The sequence below is a fragment of the Sinocyclocheilus anshuiensis genome, unplaced genomic scaffold (assembly GCF_001515605.1).
Source record: "Sinocyclocheilus anshuiensis isolate Anshui unplaced genomic scaffold, SAMN03320099.WGS_v1.1 scaffold555, whole genome shotgun sequence".
Classification (NCBI taxonomy): domain Eukaryota; kingdom Metazoa; phylum Chordata; class Actinopteri; order Cypriniformes; family Cyprinidae; genus Sinocyclocheilus; species Sinocyclocheilus anshuiensis.
The window spans coordinates 489,104-510,039 of NW_015552571.1; the positions used below are offsets into that span (position 1 = coordinate 489,104).

At 37.3% G+C, this 20,936-nt stretch overlaps 3 protein-coding genes across 5 annotated transcripts in view; all 3 read left to right on the plus strand.

Annotated features, from left to right (window-relative positions):
• Nucleotides 1-7,425, plus strand: part of LOC107665062 (plasma membrane calcium-transporting ATPase 3-like) — a 26,346-nt gene extending 18,921 nt beyond the window's left edge. For both annotated transcript variants that reach the window (XM_016455807.1, XM_016455808.1), the window contains 3 exons: nucleotides 1,151-1,258; nucleotides 1,364-1,546; nucleotides 6,384-7,425. In XM_016455807.1, the coding sequence (XP_016311293.1) occupies nucleotides 1,151-1,258; nucleotides 1,364-1,546; nucleotides 6,384-6,782 (690 nt within the window). In that variant the 3' untranslated portion in view covers nucleotides 6,783-7,425. The remainder of the gene's footprint in view (nucleotides 1-1,150; nucleotides 1,259-1,363; nucleotides 1,547-6,383) is intronic.
• A 1,103-nt stretch (nucleotides 7,426-8,528) lies between these two features.
• Nucleotides 8,529-11,844, plus strand: LOC107665063 (uncharacterized). The gene is made up of 4 exons (XM_016455809.1): nucleotides 8,529-8,685; nucleotides 9,135-9,756; nucleotides 10,675-10,794; nucleotides 11,355-11,844. Exons 2-4 carry the CDS (start codon nucleotides 9,160-9,162, stop codon nucleotides 11,700-11,702), a joined length of 1,065 nt encoding a protein of 354 aa, XP_016311295.1. The 5' UTR covers nucleotides 8,529-8,685; nucleotides 9,135-9,159; the 3' UTR covers nucleotides 11,703-11,844.
• Nucleotides 11,845-14,675: 2,831 nt separating this feature from the next.
• Nucleotides 14,676-18,729, plus strand: igf3 (insulin-like growth factor 3). 2 transcript variants are annotated; one of them, XM_016455812.1, is made up of 4 exons: nucleotides 14,676-14,834; nucleotides 15,646-15,796; nucleotides 17,014-17,174; nucleotides 18,017-18,729. In XM_016455812.1, exons 1-4 carry the CDS (start codon nucleotides 14,769-14,771, stop codon nucleotides 18,233-18,235), a joined length of 597 nt encoding a protein of 198 aa, XP_016311298.1. In that variant the 5' UTR covers nucleotides 14,676-14,768; the 3' UTR covers nucleotides 18,236-18,729. The 2 variants fall into 2 exon arrangements, with proteins under 2 accessions (XP_016311298.1, XP_016311299.1); XM_016455813.1 differs by having other exon boundaries at nucleotides 15,649-15,796.
• The last annotated feature ends 2,207 nt before the right edge of the window (nucleotides 18,730-20,936 follow it).

The following is a 20,936-nucleotide window of genomic DNA, read 5'->3' on the forward strand; positions in this document are numbered from 1 at the left end:
AACGCAGCACTAAGATCAAGTAAAACTAGCAATGAGATGCAGCCTTGGTCTGACGCAAGAAGCAAGTCATTTGTAATTTTAACAAGTGCAGTTTCTGTGCTATGGTGGGGCCTGAAACCTGACATTGAAATTCTTCATAGAGATAATTTTTTTTTGCAAGAAGGAGCACAATTGAGCAGACAACTTTTTCTGCTACAGGTAACAACTCTTGCAGTAATTTAATGGGTGCAGGATCTAATAAACATGATGTTGGTTTAGATGCAGTGGTAAGTTTATTTAGCTCTTCCTGTCCTATAGTTGTAAAGCACTGCAGTTTATCTTTTAGTGCGATGAATGAAGCTGAAGTACTAGACGCTGTTGAATCTAAATTTGTTATTGTATTTCTGATGTTATCTATTTTATCAGTGAAGAAATTCATAAAGTCATTACTATTAAACTGTGAGGGAATATTTAGATCGGGTGGCGTCTGGTTATTTGTTAATCTAGCCACTGTGCTAAATAAAATCCTTGGATTGTTTTGGTTATTTTCTATGAGTTTGCGGATATGCTCGGCCCTGGCATCTTTTAGAGCCTGTCTATAGCTGGACATACTGTTTTTCCACGCAATTCTAAAAATTCCAAGTTAGTTTTTCTCCATTTACGCTCAAGACTACGAGTTTCTTTCTCCACTTGTTGAAAGGTCTTTATAATCTAAATGCCATATATATACACAACTGTTCAAAAGTTTGGTTTGTTTTTTATAAATGTTTATGAAAGAAGTCTCTTATGCTTACTCTTGTGTTTGAATTTATTTGATCAAAAATACAGTAAAAATAGTAATATTGTAGTACAATATAGTAATAAGTGTTTTAATATATTTTTAAAATGTAATTTATTTCTGTGATGACAAAGATTAATTTTCAGCATCATCACTCCAGTCTTCAGTGTCACATGATCCTTCAGAAATCTTTCTAATATGCTAATATTATTAAGCAAGGACACAATATAGTGTGACAAAAAATGCTTAAGAACTTGAAAACACATGGAAACTAAACTACATTTCAAATATACACTTTCCGTCATATATATTTGTACAATTTGATGCATTTGTGCTTTACACACGGATAAAAGTAAACCACTCCACTCCTATATCTCTGTTTATGATTTGTAGATTGTGATTGTGCAGTTTGGTGGGAAACCTTTCAGCTGTTCCCCCTTAAATGTGGAGCAGTGGCTTTGGTGCCTGTTTGTGGGAATGGGAGAGCTGATCTGGGGACAGGTAAGTGCTGCAATCCACTGCTTTTCCACTCTGGATGCTCTCACTGAAAATCACTGTCAAAAATATCAGCTTTAGTTGTACTTCATTGTATTGTTTTCTCTCTAGGTGATAGCATCAGTGCCAACACATCAGCTGAAGTTTCTGAAAGAAGCGGGCCATGGGCCGGCTCCAGACGAGATCATGGATGAGGATCTAGCTGAGGATGAGGAGGAGATTGACCATGCCGAGAGAGAGCTGAGACGAGGACAGATCCTGTGGTTCAGAGGACTCAACCGAATTCAGACTCAGGTGACGTTCAGTCTTTGTCTGGTTTAACATTGCTTTTGCGTTGTTTCGACAGGGACAACTGTTCCCGCATAGACACATATTGCCTTAAAATATACCAAATGCCTCCTGTGGCACATGCTGTAGTTTGCGCACTTTTTTCGAACTTTTTTCCTCATAACTCAAACATATTTTTCTTTCTTCACCAGCCTTTATAAATTGATGAAATATTAATATTTAACAAGCTTTCTGTGTTGTAAATCTTAACTTCTCTCTCTCCCTCACTTCATCCTTTATTCTCTCTGCTGCTATTTCACGCTGTTTTATTGAGACCTTTTTGCTCTGCTTCTCACGTCTCCATGTAATATGTCGCTCCTTGGTTACTATTATTGGCCTTTTTGAACTTATAAATATTATCATGGTTTGTATACACAATGTTTCTTTGTCACACTTTATTTTAAGGTCCAATTCTCTCTAGTAACACATCATTAACTATGACTTTTGCCTCAATGAACTCTTAATTTGCTGCTTATTAATAGTTTGTAAGGTAGTTTTTAAGTTTAGGTATTGGGTAGGATTAGGGATGTAGAATATGGTCCTGCAGAATATGTGCTTTATAAGCACAAATAAACTGCCAATATATTAATAATAGTCATGATAATAAACAACTAGATAATAGTCAGAATTGGTCCCTATACTAAAGTGTTACCTGTTTCTTCAAGTATAGGCACTTTTGCGCTTACTTTCTGAACCAACAAATGCAATTTTCACCACACCTCAAACTGTTTGATAAGATTTTGTGGTAGAAATGACATTTTAATTCTTTTTGTAAAATTTCAGGTACCAATTTATGTATCCTAAATAGACAAAATTAAATATTTTCCTATTTTATTTACATTATTTTACAAAATTACAGCTTGATTGGAAATGCTAATAAAAAAGTAATATAAAAAATACATTTATTTTCTTCACACATCATGTCTCATATTTCTCATTATTTTAACCATGCTTTTCGCTGACACTATTGTATCCTTTCTTTTTATGTTAGAAACAAAATTATTGGTTGTGATAGAAATAATGTCACTACTGAGGGACAGTCATAATTTGTGTAATCAAAAACATTTAAACATATATTTATTAAAAGTAATATTTATTTAAAAATATTTCAATGATTTGATTATTTCACTTTGTTTTGAAATTAATAATGCTTTTATGATGTATTTTTATATTTTAAGATTGAAAGTTGGGCACTTTGAAGGGTGAAAAAATGAAGTTTATACATAAAAAATATTTTCCAATAGTTTTAATGTTTCATGTAACAACAAGAAAATTGAAATTATTAGACTTAATAAAAATCAATAAAGTGCTCATAGTTGAAGAAACACCCTGGTTGGTTGGCGTGCACATTGGCAAATTATGAAATGCTGCTTTCCTGCAAGCCGTTCCTCCCCAAAACCCCCTCGAGTGATTAAAGCCCCATCCCGTTCATTTCATGAAGCTCATTCGCCTGTCTGTGTGATGTCCTTCTCTCTCTCTCCCTCTCACGTAGTTCTCTCCACTGCCAATGCAACTTGTGCCCCCGGGAGTGAGTCCTTACATTCCGTTAACGGCACCTCGTAGAGCCTGTGCACTCAGATGGCTAGCATACACACCAACACACACACACACACATGTGCATTGTTGCCTGCCTTCAAATGCAACTAGTCTGCTGAATGTTGAGTGTGTGTGTGTGTGTGTGTGTGTGCGAGAGAGAGAGAGCAGATTATCATTGGAGCATCTGTTTAATCTCTACATGTGCTTTTTTAGTTTGCTTTGCTTATTCGTTTTTGGCCTTTTTTCTTTCGTTCTCTCTTTTTCTTTCCTCCTTCCTTGCTACCTCATAACTTATTTCTTGCTCTTGCTGTTTAATTCTGGCTTGGTGCTGCCAAGATGAGGCTGGTTTTCTTTTTCTTGTTGCCTTTTTTTGATTCTCCCGTTGCTTGATTTAGCCAATAATTCACCCTCAAATCAATGTTGCCATAAAGGGCTACCAGAATTTCACTCGAAAGAGCCAATCGACAATTGAAATGAATTGAGAAACTAAAGTGGAGATGTTTGATCCGTTTGACAACATGGGAACAGTGAAAGATTGACTGTTGTAAACCTGCGAGTATAAGCCCATAATGGTTTCTGCTGCCATTTTCATATTAGGTAGCATTGATAATGCTATCATTTTTCTCTCCCGTTCAGGACAAAAAGCATACTTACGGTGTGCCGTGTTTTTTTGCTCTGTCTTTGTGTGCCTTGTTCAGATTTTCCTTTCTCTTTTCACAGGTTTCGTGTTATATAACCTGCCACGTCTAATGAAAATGTCCTGCTAATTGTTGCTGCTTGAGTTTCTGCTATGATTTATTGTCGCTAAACAGCTGTAGTCTTCTTGAAAGTCATTCTCACAGACCGTGATTTGTTTATGAGGGTTTAATGCACCAAATATAACATCAACATTGCCCTCCAGGTACCAGAAGCGATCTTTTCCGTGGTCTAAAGAAAACAGCTGCGTCTTAGCATTTCCAAATCCCTTCAAAGAGACCACCGAGCATTAGCCCAGCTGGAATGCCCCCCAGTTTCATTATCCCTTCCCCTTCAATGTTAATCTTCAGTTCCTTTTATTATGAACCTTTAAAAATAAAATATATTTTGTCCTCCTTTTTTCAGCATAGGTTTAGTGTCTTATCCTGTCCTGTCCTGTCAGTCTTGTGCGGTATATTGTTTTTTCTGTTTTTATTTTTCGCCTTTGTTCTTGTTTCATCGTCTTTAGCATTTTGTGCTGTTATCTTAGATTCAATTCAACAGAGAAAGAAAAGTTCCAGCAAAATCACAACACTCAAGTGTATATTTTTGATCGTTATAGTTTCGCAAAATAATGTAGACATGCCTTGGTGATGTTGCACAAGAGGGCTGCTTCTCAAAAGCTTTTGTTGGGCCATCACGCCACAACAAAAGAACATGATTTGTGCTGTAGGTTTACACCTCCATCCTTCAAAGGTCTGTCTTTCACCTCGCTTCTCTTGCCGTCCGTCATGAGGAGTTCTGATGTGATGTGTTTGGAGCTATTCAAACACAATCCCTTTTCTGTTTTTCCATCCAGTGCCTGAATTACAAAAGACTAGCCGATTCCTCACTGCAGTTAATTCACAATGTATTTTTTTTTCCCCTATTTGATATCATAACCATTACAAATTCTGGGCCTTATACTCGAAAGTTTACAATGTCAGTGCTGCGTAGCAAAGAAAACAGCTTTAAATTGAAAAGCAGGAACCTCAAAACGAATGGCTCTTTGGAAAAACAAATCCGCAGAAGCACTGTTGTGTCCATTTTGTGAAGTCCCGTCCCTCTGTCAGTCACATTGCTTTGTGGTCATTCCCGAATGTGGTTTGGCTATGCATGTAGAATGCAGAGAACGGGAAAAAAACCTTACGTCCGATGAATGTGACTGACCGACATGCATGGTCACACACAAAAATGTTTTTTCAAGAAGATGCATTTTCACCACGGCTGCTGTATAATCAATCACACATGACAAGAACGAGGATGTCAGAAAAAGGAACATGGACCGTTTTGATCAATGATTTTATGGATATTTTTTCCTATTGAATGTGTACTTGCATGCCATGCATGAACGGGAAGAGGAAACTTGAATTATTGTGCATGGCTGCATGGGAGACAAGTCCCATTTAATGTGTTCATACTTTTGAGGGCATAGAGAGTTTGGTTTTTCTTTCCACAAAAAAAAAGGCAATCAAGATCTTCTAAATGGCTTCGTATTAGAATGAGCTAAGATACTTTGCTTTGTTTCATTTATTTATTTATTTTTCATTGATTTATTGAAAGTGGATTTTAAAAGGCCTTACAAATATACCCTATAAATGTAACAAATAGAAAACTGATGATGTCAGAACAATAAATAATGCTTACAGTAACAAATGCAATCTGTTTTTTCAAGACTGTTGAATCTGTATTACAGAATTTGTCAACACCAACAGTATGTGAATACGCATGTCTTTATTTCCTGTATGTTTTTGTGTTTGTGCGTTCTGTGCACAGCCTTGTAGTGTAAACCTAATTTTCTGTGTGTTTTCTGTGTGTACTGTGTACACTGCGTGTATGTGTGTGTTTGTACCACATGGTGGCGTGTGTGCCTTCAAAATCATTGTTTTCTTGGTGTTTACTGTCGTTTGTTTGCATGTGTTTTTTAGAGTGCTCCATGAATTTTAATCACCTGGTATTGAACTGGCAACAGTGAACGTTGTAATTCCGTTTTTGAACTTTGCAGACATACATGCCTTTTATTATTTTCTTTATTTTTTTTTTCTGTTAATTTTTTATGCTCACTAATTTGACATGCCTTTCTGCTCATAAAACATCAGAGGTTAAAAAAGTCAAACTTTTTGATCACGATCCTTTATAAAGCTGAAATTGTATTAAATGAAAGGCAGACAGGGGGCTAAGGCTGCTTTGACAGATCATATTCACAATATTTATGGTATCCTTCCGTTTTATTGGAACTATTTGTGTTTGCCGTCTTGTGTATCATCTTGAGGGTTCCTTTTCCTCTTGTAATTACAACTTGGGTTTCAATGATTGTTTTTGGGCGTCATTCTATAGAGGCCTATAGAATGGCTTTGGAGTTTTGTTTCTTTTCAAAGGCCTACTGCACCAAAGGCCTTAATGGATGTGAAACTTTCAGCTCTCGCAGGTCAGCTAGCTGAAAGTGCTTGAGTAGTGCAAATGGGGGACTAAACTTCTCTCCACCTCTCTGTCCCTTTGATCCCTCCATTTTCTTCCCTTTGACATCTCCTACCCCCGCACCCTTGACGTATAGATCCGGGTGGTGAAAGCTTTCCGTAGCTCCCTCTACGACGGCATCGAGCGGCCCGAGTCGCGGAACTCCATTCATGACTTCCAGGCGCACCCGGAGTTCATCATCACGGACTCGGTCCACAACATCCCCCTGATCGACGAGACGGACGTGGACGACGAATCGGAGCGCTCCAACCATAACCACGTGCGTGTGGCGCTTCGTCACCCCGGCCCTCACTCTCAGCCCCAGGCGCCCCAGAGGCCCCCGCGATCCCGTTACCCGTCTCGCCCGCTGAGGCAGCAGAGTCTGCCGGTCACCCTCAACTGCAACAACAATGCCGCCGAGAGCCGCGTCTACCTGGGCTCGAGCGTTTCCCCCTGCCCCGCGAGCCCTCTGCACAGCCTGGAGACGTGCCTCTGAAGGTCAGAGGTCAGCCGGTTGAGACTGCCAGCCAGACGGAGAAACGCTTGTTTCTGTACCTAATCTTTGTTCCTATCACAGATTCACTGCTTCAAAATGTTTCAGTGGTTCTTTACAGTATCTTGTGTGACCCAAAGACAATCCCACTCCGCATGAAAGTGACCGATTATGTTCTCATACAGTATGTTGCACTCGAAAATGATGAGATGGATCTACGTGTGTGTAGGCGTGGACTCTGACTAAAGATTTTAAAGTCTGTGAGCCTAATGAAAGTGTACAAATGGAAAAAAAAAAGATGTTTATTTGGGGATTACTCCTTTCGCCTTTTAGTTAATAACATTATTGTTCCAATTATTATAGTGGTTATATTTCTGCTAAAACTACGACAATTAATACTACAGTTACTATACTCCAGTTATGATACTTTATATCACTAAGTATGTTTGTATGTATGACGTAAGTCTGTATGTATGTGTATTTGTTTGTTTGCTGTTGTTAAAATCCGTGTCTATGTTCTCATTAGTTCCACACATGCCCCTCTCTCTGTTTTCTGTGTTAGAGTGTGATGTGTATGTCCAATTAAAAAAAGGAAATTAAATTACAGAACATATATCAGCAGCATAAATAAAATAAAATCTAACCATTGGAGGAAAATCTTAGAATATTTGCTGGAAATATAATATTTACTATCTATTATATTTCTATCAATAGAAATCAATTATTTTTTTATGATGCATTTTCATGTCATTGAAGCAGATCAGCAAGATTTCCTGAATAGGAAAAGAAATATTCAGGAAACATTGGACGGGAAATGTAAATAATTTTGCCAACTGTCAGAACAGGCCTCTGTATGCTCAAAATATGGTGTTTTGGGGTATATAGAAAATGTTCAGACACACAAGCAAAGATTTTTGATCAGATCATGTGAAACCCTTTAACTTTCATTCATCTTTTCAACTTGTATCCAAAGTAATTAAACATCTGCATGATTTATCATAAATTTATGCATCACACTGCATTATTCCATGGGTCATAGAACAGTGCACATACTCTGGCCAGAGACTGATTCATTGCTGTCATGCTTGAAGGTAAACTCATCACCTCTGTATAAAAACAATTGTAAGATTGGAATATGTCAACGATTACAATCAAGTTAAATATAGACTACAATAACTAAACGAGATGCAATTTACAAAGAACACGTATGAATAGTCAAATGGAAGAAAACACAAGGTGCCACATTGAGTTAATAACTCCCATTGTAATAGCCAACATGATAAATTACAGAGAGGAAAGTTTGTATAATAATTGCGTATTATATGTAATAACGATAACGTAATCATCTAAATTATTTTTCTTGTATTGCTTATTTTTCTTATATTATTTGTTTTACATTTCGGTTTTTATGTTGTTTTTCCCCCAGATGATGAACGATGAAAACATTGACAGCCAACCAGAATCCACCTGACTTTAAAGAGCAGGAACATTTAACATCAGCTGACAGCAGAGCGTGCTTATGATAAATCAGTCTTTTGATAAACACAGCGTGGACTGGTGTGGACATTAATGTAGTTAATAACAGTTATCAACAATAACCAGTTAATAAATTGTTAAATTGCATAATAATGAACTATTCACTAAAAATTCACCAACTGTTTGATTTTTTGTCCGCTGTCTACTTCGAATTACATTAGGCTTAGATTACTTTTATTTTGACAACAAACTCCGGAAGTTAGTTTTCTCCGGAAGTCCTCACTGAGTGCAAAGAGTTGAACCTGGCTGCATAAGTTCAAAAGAAACTGGTTTATTTTTGTGGAAAACCTCCGCGTGAATTAAAATTGTGGTCTTTGGTGTGAAGACATTAATGTACCGCTTATACTTCGAGCCAAGTGACCTGTTTTAGGTACATGACAACATTTGTTTTTAGTTTGGTTTGGTATTTATTTCCTGTAACGTTATACGTTTGTCAGCTCGTTGATCGTTCTTAACGATAAATCCAGGAAGTTCAACCTGGTAACAATAATTTCAGACAAAATACCATACATTAATACAGCGTTGCCTTTAAAAATCATCTCTATCATTTTGTTTGTTTACATAATAGTAGTAGCGTTACGTTAGCAACAAACTGAAATAACTAGGATGTTGGCTAGTTAAGTTACCATTTTAACTTTTCTATTAAAAGCACTTGTATTTAACTTCTGTATTTTATATGCTAAGATGTTGAGTTTAAGTTTGCCACCTCCACATGTTAAGTGTTTAGTGGAAACGAAAATACACAAATGAAAAGTAAATACTCATACATAAAACAACAGATTGCAACAATATGAAGGCTTTATTCAACCAATCCTACAGGTTCAAACTCTTCTGAGTGTCTTGCATGGAGAACATTGTGGTTTACATTCCCAAGGAAGCATGTGTCAAAAACATGCCTCTGCAGTCTCTGTCCAGCTCCACAGCCAGGAAGATCAGTGTTGCTCTGTTTCCGCATGGATCAGAGAAACAGATGCCCCAGACAGTGACGTGGATCTGTCCGGTTGAGCTGCGGGAAAAAGAAGTGGCTGTGGGCAAGGACCGCAGAGAACCGGTCCCACTGAGCCAGAGGCCACTGCTCTCCAAAATAGCTCCAGGCCAATTTTCACTGCCTGTTGTGAGTTCCAGCATCACTGCCTTTAAGGTCTTAAGAAAAATTTTAAAAGCACATAAGCCTAAAATACAATTTTCAGGGCTGGAAAATGATGCTGCCTCTCTGCCCAGCATCAGGGGATCTGTTCGGCAAAATGCTATTATTGTGTATAATGGCCAGATCTTCCTCTCAGTGAGGAAGTCACATTGCAGGCGAGTGAGATTACAAAACTCTCCCTCAGCACCTTCAGGTGTGTGTCCTGTTTCTCCTAGTAAACAGAACCAAATAAATACACCTAGATGTCAGGCGCAACCGCTTCTGGACACTTCACCCAGACCACAACAGAGCAAGGTAGGACATTTCCCTCTTTTATTATAGTTTTCAGTCTGCTGAAAAAGGTATAAATGCCAGTAGGTGTAAATGTGATTTGATTCTCATTTGGGATTTAAATTGCACTTAATATTTAGTAATATTATTGATTTAAAGAGAGAGTTCACCCAAAATTGCAATTATTTATCATCATTTACTCACCCTAATAGAGTTGAATCTGTGTGATTTTTTTTTTCCCTCTGTTGAACACAAAAGTCAATATTTTGAAGAATGTTGGTAACCAAACAGTTGACGGTAGCCATTGACTTCCATAGTATTTTCTATATAAGTCAGTAGCTACTTGCAACTGTTTGGTTACCAACATTCTTCAAAATATAGACTTTTGTGTTTGACAGAAGAGAGAAACTTATACAGGCTTGGAAGAACTTGAGGGTGAGTAAATGATGACAGAATATTTATTTTTGGGTGAACTGTCCTTTTAGCTGCACTGACAGTGTAAGATGAGAACAAAATCTGAACTCAAATAAGCTGGATAATAACACTAACTTTGCAACATTGACACTGTTATTAAACTGAATTGAATGAACAAAGACAGCATTGTCTTCTGTAGAGATACTCATAATAACTTCTTTCTCTTATCATCGGTCTTAAGATTTATTATAGTGTCATGTTGCAGAGAATCTTGAAAGCGGGTCTAAATATGATCATGATGACAATTCAAAGCTGTTTACGCCACTACATAAATGATCAGAAAGGGATTATCTGTCAGATAAATTCATGCATAACATCATTTTTAAATCGCTGTAAATGTTCAGAAAAAGAACTATTTTTAGTGATTTACTTGACTTTTTGTGATATATTGTGCATTGTTTGCTCTAGGTTTTGATACAGATTTTTTATTGAATTTCTGATTTTTGCACGTCTCTTTCCAATCCACAGAGACAGGATGTTCAGACTCCAGTCAGAGATCTTGACATTAACATACAGATTTCACCACTTCTGCACAAAGTCTCTGAAGAAATGCCTGAGCAATGCTGTACAGACAAAGAGTGTCAAAAGGTCAAGCTTTAATCCTTTATTTTACTCTGTGTAAAATACGTTTTGAAGATGGACATGATATTTTAATACAATTAAAGATTTTACAATTTCAATGGATGGACATGCATAAAATGTCCTAAGTACTAAAATAGGTGTCACCATTGTCAGTCCTGCCTTTTTTAACTAACCGAGAAACTTAGCCAATCAGAAAGGTTTTTTGCCTCTCAATCATTTTATCTGGATTTTGTTAGCATTCCTTGTGTTTGAGCCAATTACCTAAGCCAGACAGAAACAATAGTTTTTTAAAAAGCTGTCTATAATACATGTCTACTTTTGAATGGCTGTGAAGGGAGAAATATACTTTCAGGATAGTGCAGTTATGACATCTACCAGCAGGGACTAACTAGTCCATGCTAACCAGCCAAACCTTGACCACTTGGTCAGGAGGACATAGATTTTTCTGACTGAAATCCTTTACAGTACCTTTAAATCTGTATAAAAACAGTGATTAAGTAATTAGTGCTGTTTCAAAACCTTTGTGATCTCATATTTATTCATGAATTTTGCCTTTGAATTCACAGGAAGATGAGTCCAGGTCACTGAGTAGCCCACCCAAACCTCCTGAGGATCTGGAGTCTGGTCAGGAGACGTCTAGTTCTCAGCCCAATCTCCTCCAGCAGCCTCAGATCATACACATGTCTTCTGTCGTCTCAGAACAGCCTGAAGCAGCAGCAGGAGGAGAAAGAGAGACGCATGAGGATGACAATGAGCGTTTAGAGGGCGCATTGCTCCCCAGGGCTGAGAGCTGTCTTGCATTTGATTTTGAACAGTTGGCCCAGGAGGAGAGAATCAACCACCTACGAACTCGGCTGAGGCAGAAGGAAGCCGCGCTCAGCATCTTTAATGCAAAGCCAACGGATCAGATTTAGAGGAGCAGACTGCGCCAAAGATGTCTGTTCAGGAGGTATACAAGTTCCTAGTGCATCATTTTATGTGAACAGCATAAAGGAAGAGTTTACCCAAAAATGAAAATTTGGTCATCATTTACTCACCCTCAAGTTGTTCCAAATCTGTATCAATTTCTTTCTTCTGCTGAACACAAAAGAAGATAATTTTGAAGAATGTGGGTAGTTGCTGGTCCCCGTTGGCCTACATAGTATACGAGCCACTGTGTGGTTACCCACATTCTTCAAAAGATCTTCTTTTGTGTTCATCAGACAAGAAAGACATTCATAAAGGGTTGGGACATCTTGAGGGTGAGTAAATGATGACAAAATTTTCATTTTTTAGGTGAACTATCGCTTTAAGATGAGTAGGTTTGTTAATTCAATTGTTTATAATTTAATAGCACAAACATTGTCATTTAAATAAAATATTTATGCCAAAGCAGAGATTTATGAACATAATGTGTTTGTGCAATAAATACAGTGATTAATTTGTTTGGTTTTGCACAGTTACCACAAAATCTGTTTGGATTTAATTTTTAATTTAATTTTAGCTTCTAGAATTGAAATTATTATACATTAATTCTCAGTTCAAATAAAAGGTTTAATGTCATACTGAGCATTAGTCATTTCATTTCTGCTGTACATCATACCTCAAGTTAACGAAGTGTACCCACACGTTTGACTGTTAACATAACGTTTTGTCTTTATTTTATCTGTAAGTGTGTTCTCTCTGACTGGCTCTGAATGCGTTCCTACATCTATCTTTGTTTCATTTATCATTTCAGCTGAAGCCTACACACTCCGAAATCACTTAACTGGCTTCTTGCTGAGATATACTCGTGATAACTTCTTCCTCCATTGTCGTCACTCTTAGGATGGATTTCAATGTCATGCTGCAGAAAATTCAGAGCTATAAATGATAGACATGAGGGTGTCAGTTTTGGTTTATTGTTGTTTATTAATCAGATTTCTTTTGTAGTTTCATGCATCTCCAGTACAAGACAAGCTTTGCGATTAGGAGTTGTCTGTGTGTCGAGGAAGGGGTAGGATGTGTCCGTGTGTGTGTGTGTGTGTGTGTGTGTGTGTGTGTGTGTGTGTGCCGTTGGCCCGTCCCCTCCTGGTCCTCCTATAAGAGCACACCGGAGTAAGAACGTCAGTAGCTCTTTAGAGAGACCAAACCTTGAAAAAAAAGACATGCCATCAGACGGAATGCCTAACTGTCATGCCAGATGCCTTCAGATGCTTAGAGAATTCCTGAAGGTAAGACTCCACATGCACTTGCATAGAAAAACTGTATTGAAATGGGAGGCACCAGGATCAGGCTTTCAAACTAAGGACGCTTATACCTGTTGCATGTTATCTGGGTGTAGAATTAGGGTAGCAAAGACCACTTCATGCTGATTTTTTATCTCATCTTGGGGCATTTAGACTAAAAAAAAAATTTCTTTTTTACTAAATGACTAGTTTCCATGGATGAGTCAAATTACCTTTTTGTGACTAACAATTACTGCCCCCAATGCAGGTTTGCATGTTAGGGAGCTATTATGACGTCAATTTGTCGTGTGGGATGTAGAAAAATATAGATCTGCAATCCACGCCATCATATCAAAAGGTTATAACAGTTTGCAAAAGGTCATCATCTGAGTCAGCAGCTTTTTGTGTGCACTCTTAAAATAAAAGTTATTTTTTGGAACTGATGAAGAACCTGAACATCAATGGAACCTTTCAGTTACACAAAAAGTTCTTTCTAGTGGAAGAAGGTTCTTTAGATTATTAAAAAGTTCTACAGTAAAAAGCAGTGTTTGTTGAAAGGTTCTTTGGGGAATGAAAATGGTTCTATAGAATCACTGGAACCTTTATTTTTAAGAGTGTAAGGCAACATGGAAACTATGTATTCGAAGGATCTTGCATAGTAGCAATGCCATCTGGACTTTTCGTACATGCTTTCAAATCAGTAAGGTTTGCAAAACAAAACGTATTCAGAGCATCATCCATCAAGAATTGTATCCATTGCTTTGACAAAAAGGAGTGTATCTGTCTGATAAGATGCAGGTGGCTGAGAGTTTGTTTGTTTCTGGTGAAGCAGGTGCCCAGCTGGCGAAGTGTGTGTGTCCTCTATTCCCTGTACTGCGTCCTGATCCTGCCAGATGCCGGCGAGGCTGCCAAAGCACGCTGTGGACGAGAACTAGTTGCTGACCTGGAGTTTGTGTGTGGGGACCGTGGCTTTTACAGAGGTGAGAGTCACTTACAAACTTCATCTTACACTTCTAAAATCCTGTGTTTGGATACTGTAGAAACAAATCTGGTTTCAAACGTGTGTGTTGATTGTGTGAGTCAAACCCTGACATGGTTACTTATGTACCGTTTGGTGGGAGCACAGTGACTTGCATGTCTCTAAATCATTAAGCTCACTCATAACATTATATTCATAACACTTAATATCAGTGTATTAAAAGTGGCCTTGCCCTGAAGATACAGACAGTGTTATCAAGACAAGCTGTTATCATTATGGTGTTGATGCAGATCAACCAACCAATAGCAAACAGTAACCGACTGCTGTTGTAGGTGGTATGAAGTTATATTAAACATTTAATAAATGACAATATAAGTTACCACACCAACATGTACTCTTGATTTGCGGTTGTTGATATCAACATTTTTATTTCTGCTAACTGAGGCCCTTTCACCCTGTTCCGTATCCAAGGCCACCTTGACACTTTTCGCTCACATTTTCTCATTCGCTCTCACTCCTTTTCTCAAAAGGAGCATTATGACACAGTCTTAGTGACAATATCTAATTTCAGCAATTTTACAAAAAATAAAATAATTCCTAACATTGGGCTACATAAACTATATACACACCATTCAAACGTTTTTTTAATTGATTAAAAATACAGTAAAAACAGTGATGCTGTGAACTAATATTACAATTTAAATGAACTGTTTTTGTGTGCCGTTGGCCCGTCCCCTCCTGGTCCTCCTATAAGAGCACACCGGAGTAAGAACGTCAGTAGCTCTTTAGAGAGACCAAACCTTGAAAAAAAAGACATGCCATCAGACGGAATGCCTAACTGTCATGCCAGATGCCTTCAGATGCTTAGAGAATTCCTGAAGGTAAGACTCCACATGCACTTGCATAGAAAAACTGTATTGAAATGGGAGGCACCAGGATCAGGCTTTCAAACTAAGGACGCTTATACCTGTTGCATGTTATCTGGGTGTAGAATTAGGGTAGCAAAGACCACTTCATGCTGATTTTTTATCTCATCTTGGGGCATTTAGACTAAAAAAAAAATTTCTTTTTTACTAAATGACTAGTTTCCATGGATGAGTCAAATTACCTTTTTGTGAGTAACAATTACTGCCTCCAATGTCAGGGAGCTATTATGACGTCAATTTGTCGTGTGGGATGTAGAAAAATATAGATCTGCAATCCACGCCATCATATCAAAAGGTTATAACAGTTTGCAAAAGGTCATCATCTGAGTCAGCAGCTTTTTGTGTGCACTCTTAAAATAAAAGTTATTTTTTGGAACTGATGAAGAACCTGAACATCAATGGAACCTTTCAGTTACACAAAAAGTTCTTTCTAGTGGAAGAAGGTTCTTTAGATTATTAAAAAGTTCTACAGTAAAAAGCAGTGTTTGTTGAAAGGTTCTTTGGGGAATGAAAATGGTTCTATAGAATCACTGGAACCTTTATTTTTAAGAGTGTAAGGCAACATGGAAACTATGTATTCGAAGGATCTTGCATAGTAGCAATGCCATCTGGACTTTTCGTACATGCTTTCAAATCAGTAAGGTTTGCAAAACAAAACGTATTCAGAGCATCATCCATCAAGAATTGTATCCATTGCTTTGACAAAAAGGAGTGTATCTGTCTGATAAGATGCAGGTGGCTGAGAGTTTGTTTGTTTCTGGTGAAGCAGGTGCCCAGCTGGCGAAGTGTGTGTGTCCTCTATTCCCTGTACTGCGTCCTGATCCTGCCAGATGCCGGCGAGGCTGCCAAAGCACGCTGTGGACGAGAACTAGTTGCTGACCTGGAGTTTGTGTGTGGAGACCGTGGCTTTTACAGAGGTGAGAGTCACCTACAAACTTCATCTTACACGTCTAAAGTCCTGTATTTTCAAAAAGATGCATGTGCTGATTGTGTGAGTCAAAGCGGGACAAACCCTGACATGGTTACTTATCGTGTACCATTTGGTGTGGACACAGTGATTTGCATGTCTCTAAATCATTAAGCTCACTCATAACACCATATCATATTCATAACACTTAATATCAGTGTATTAAAAGTGGCCTTGCCCTGAAGATATAGACAGTGTTATCAAGTCAAGCTGTTATCATTATGGTGTTGATGCAGATCAACCAACCAATAGCAAACAGTAACCGACTGCTGTTGTAGGTGGTATGAAGTTATATTAAACATTTAATAAATGACAATATAAGTTACCACACCAACATGTACTCTTGATTTGCGGTTGTTGATATCAACATTTTTATTTCTGCTAACTGAGGCCCTTTCACCCTGTTCCGTATCCAAGGCCACCTTGACACTTTTCGCTCACATTTTCTCATTCGCTCTCACTCCTTTTCTCAAAAGGAGCATTATGACACAGTCTTAGTGACAATATCTAATTTCAGCAATTTTACAAAAAATAAAATAATTCCTAACATTGGGCTACATAAACTATATACACACCATTCAAACGTTTTTTTAATTGATTAAAAATACAGTAAAAACAGTGATGCTGTGAACTAATATTACAATTTAAATGAACTGTTTTCTACTTGAATATATTATTAAATGGAATTTATTCCTGTGCGGCAAAGCTGAATTTTCAGCAGTCATTACTCCAGTCTTCAGTGTCACATGATCCTTCAGAAATCATTCCAAGTTAAAAAGAACAGCATTTATTTGATATACGCTTATTATTTTTTATATAATCTGATTATAAACTTGATATATTTAAGTCTTATCTGTAACTTGTTCAATTTAATCAGTCTTTACTGAATAAAAGTAATAATTTCTTTAAAAAAAACTTTTTGAACTTCTGTATGTATTCAATTATTGTTGTAGTTTTATTAAGCGCACGATTTATTTTTAGAGCATACAAGGCATAAATTCTCTTGCATGACCCCATATTGGCAGTTTGATAGTTGCAGCTAATTCACATGAATGTGCGGATCACTCCACTGTGGCGACCCCTGATAAAGGGAATAAGCCGAGAGAGAGCTAATTCTGTAATGTAACTGGCATTAAAAGTATTTTGCTTTGTGTCTGTTGGGGTTAGGCAAACCTGGAGCAGCCCGTAGCGGCGGCCCCCGCTCTCGTGGGAAAGGGATCGTAGAGCAGTGTTGTGTGCGTGGATGTGACCTCCAGCATTTGGAGTCGTATTGTGCCAAACCCAAGAGGCTGCGGCGTGACGTCCCTGCATCTCTGCAGCAGACTCCGGTGAGACTTCAACTCCACAGATACACATACAAATCCCATTCACCTGATTCGCCTTTGTAAAGCATAGAGGAAAAGTTCACCCAAAAAATGAAAATAGTCTTCATTTAATCATTTACTGACATTTGACTCTTCTGTAAAACTGGTCACTCACTCAATCACAGTGAATGGGAGCGGGAGCTGCAAAAAACAAAAGTGCTTTTTTAGTGTCTATTTAGCCTTTATAGCCTAAATTTATTTTTGTTTTAGTAATTTTAGTACTTCACATAGTACACACAAATTTAGTATTTCACATAGTTGCCCCCCATGCTGCTAACATTTCTAATTTTCATTTAAATTCTTCATCTAACAATATAAACAAAATAAAAATGTACACTATTTTATTTCAGCTTTATTTCAGTTAACAACTGTTTTTAATAGTTTTAGTTAACAATAATAACACTGTTCGATTAGTGAACAAATCTTCAGACCGGTTTAGTGAATAGGACCAACTCATTGATTGAAAAGAATGATTAGTTCATGAATCAAACATGAATTGCTTCTCACATGAACATGATCTAGAGCGGATGTCAAAATTTTCAGTGAATAATGACACAAATTCCAGTTTATTCCTCACATATGACTTCACAAGAATGTTGTGCGTGAGTGATACAGAACTTGATAACTAGTTCTTATTCACATTTGTTATGTTTAAAAAGGGTTCAGGATATTGTTCAGAAATGAACCTTTTGTGTTTTACGAGTCTCACGTATTAATACTGCCAATTCCAGCAAACAAAACCTTGCAACTTTGAAACCCAGCAAATTGCTTAAATTCTACACACTGTCGTTTTCTGTTTGTTGCAGGAAGATCAGTTTTGGCTGGTGTTTCAGCGGCGATACCAGAAGCATGCAGAGATGAACAGAGATGAGGACGCTGCTTCTCAAAGACTCAGAGAGCGGACGCTTTACCGGAGGAACTCCAGAGATTCAGTTTTACTAACCAACCAACCCTCCTCAACACTACAGCAACCTTCCACTGAGAGAATGACATCAGGACCAACATTTCTCGCCCACATTCGATAGTCCTGGCTCTTTTTGGATCTGTGTGGACCCTATGAATCACCTTCCTTCACTAAAAAAAAAAACTTTCCTGTCCTGGCAGATGTATAAACTGAGCACTATGTAAGAGAATCTAGAGGACAAGATGCCAAAGCCACTCATGCCATAAAATAGTGAAGAGCAGGGTGTACCTGAATGGTCACGGGCTGTACTAGCTTCATTAAGCATATGCTGAATACAAGATGAATTGTATTTTTCCATTCAGTTTTGTTTTCAGCTTCCCTCTGTCTTTGGGTAAACGAGTTCAAAGCAAGTTAATGTTGAATGTGTTTGTATGATGGCTGAGGTAAGTAATTCTGAATGTAAATGTGACGTTTTTTAATGAAAGATTGCTGATGTTAGTGAATCTATTTTCTTATGTTTAATTTATGTTCTATAAGATTAGTGTTTTCTGGTACTTGTAAAATATGTATCTAAAGCAGAGTTGTAAAGACTTTTACGTAAAAGAAAACTGAGGATACCATGCTGTTCATTTTCTTGCTAATGGCCATGATATTCTGACATACTCCGATCAGCTCTATTTTAAACGATGCATAAAGACAGATTCCAGGGCCCTCATTTATAAAATGTTGCGTATAAACCGCCCTAAATTTGTTCTAAGATCATTTCTCAAAAGTGCGTAAGTGCGATTCAGAGAAAACGAACGTGCGCACAAAAACACGTGCGTACGCCTCTCTTCCAGATGTGACATTTATAAATCGCAAATGATGTTGAAATTGTGCGCAGCTGACTGGTGTCAGATCTCCGCCTTGTAAACGCCCCCTAATTAATATCATTACCGTATAAAAGAGCACACGCCAATATCCGAACTTCTATGCTTGAGAACGACGAGCACAAAGAAGAAAAAAAAAAAAAAACTTTACTGAGTCTGAAATTGAGGTCCTGCTGGCGGAGGTAGAGGTTCATGCGCGGACGCTTTTTATTTAATAATGTGTAATTATTCTGTGGACAAACAATGTGTGTGTGGTTATATTGCATTGACTATTATCAAAATTACTACTTCTAGGAACAACAGAAATAATAATAATAATAGTAGTAGTAATTATAAAACAATTAGGTTTCCGAAAGTAAAAATAAACTACGAATTCAAGTAAAAATTTCAGTCATCTTTTACAAAGTGAGCCATCCTACTGTTAAAATCACTTGCTATGACAACTAATAACACGTTTAGTATCACGAAATTCTTGCAAAACTTAAAAAAAAAACATTATTGAAAAAGAAATTGGACGTTTCATATCATAATAAAATTCATTATTACACGATTATGGTCTCCGGTCTGAAAAAAGCTGCATGTGATTTGGCATTTCTTTATATTTGCACAGTTTACTAATGCTGCTCAAATGTGCCATTAATGTACTGCATTATTGTACTGACAAAAATAGTATATAGTGTAGGTCTATTTTATACAAATATAACTGATGTAAATGACAAAAACAAAGTTTAAGGCTAATGTCTCTATTCATTTTCACAGAAGCAAAGCAGCAGATGTTATAAATAAACAGTTAACAATGTTATTGAATAGAATATGTTAAAACCGTTATTGCAGGACATAGGCCTATTCTAATAGGCTGCACAGACAAAACAGTTGGAGATGCGTTTATGCATTTTTTTTTCTATTTTACGCATTAGTAGAAAATCAAAACTTCGCAAGTTCTCTTGTAAAATAAAATAATTAAAAAAACAACAACATGGAATAAACTGTGTACAGAAAGCGATTAAAGAACACTCAACATTAGGCTACTAAAAAGATCAGTTTAATCTCGCAAAAACTCCCATTAATAAAAAAAACTGACTACACTTCACAATTAATCTCTTGCACTGCATCCTTGTTGTTTATGATGAATTCGGTGCTTGCACGTAGCCTACACTGCTTTTATTATTATTGCAGCTTAGATGTTCAAATAGCTGCAGTACTCCGACTTTGCCACAAGGACAAGTGCGTACGCCTGCTCAGACCCTGACGTGACGGTAAGTACTTTTCCACGTCAAAGACCGTTTTTATAAATATGAACGTTGCACATTTTATAAACGAGGCCCCAGATCTTCTGAGAGCTCCTGAAAGCTGCATGTTTCTAAGATTCTTTTTGGATTATTAGATATCGTCCCAATGACCTCTAAGGAGGCAAGAACATTAGTCTGTTATAATAAATAATATCACCACAGCCTTGGTGTGTTATCACTATCTAAACATGGAATAAGTTTCTTTTTGGTATGCATTGGTGAAGTTTGGTGTTATGACTTGGATATTCTTCACAAAGGTCTTTAGCTTTGCAGGCAGCATTTTTTACATTGCAGTAGAGCAGCAGTGACGAAAGAGTTAAAAACAAGCAAGAGGAACAAGGACAGGGCAAAAAATAAGAAAAAAAAACAGTTCAAAGATGTTTAATAAAGCATTGTATAGTATAGTAAAGTCCTGTATAGCAAAGCTTAAAGTCTAAGATTGATCTACATATTTTAAAGGAGAAATGTTTACTAAAATCAACTTTTATGAGGATCAATTAGTCCTTAAATAGATACTTGACATTTTACACACACACACTTCTGTAAACTGCTGTCAGTGACTATTAGCATCTGTCATTTGTTAACTTGTTATTAATATTACAGAACAGAATAAAGGCTTCTGGAATTGCTCCCCATCTTGGAGATTCTTCATGTAAAATCACTG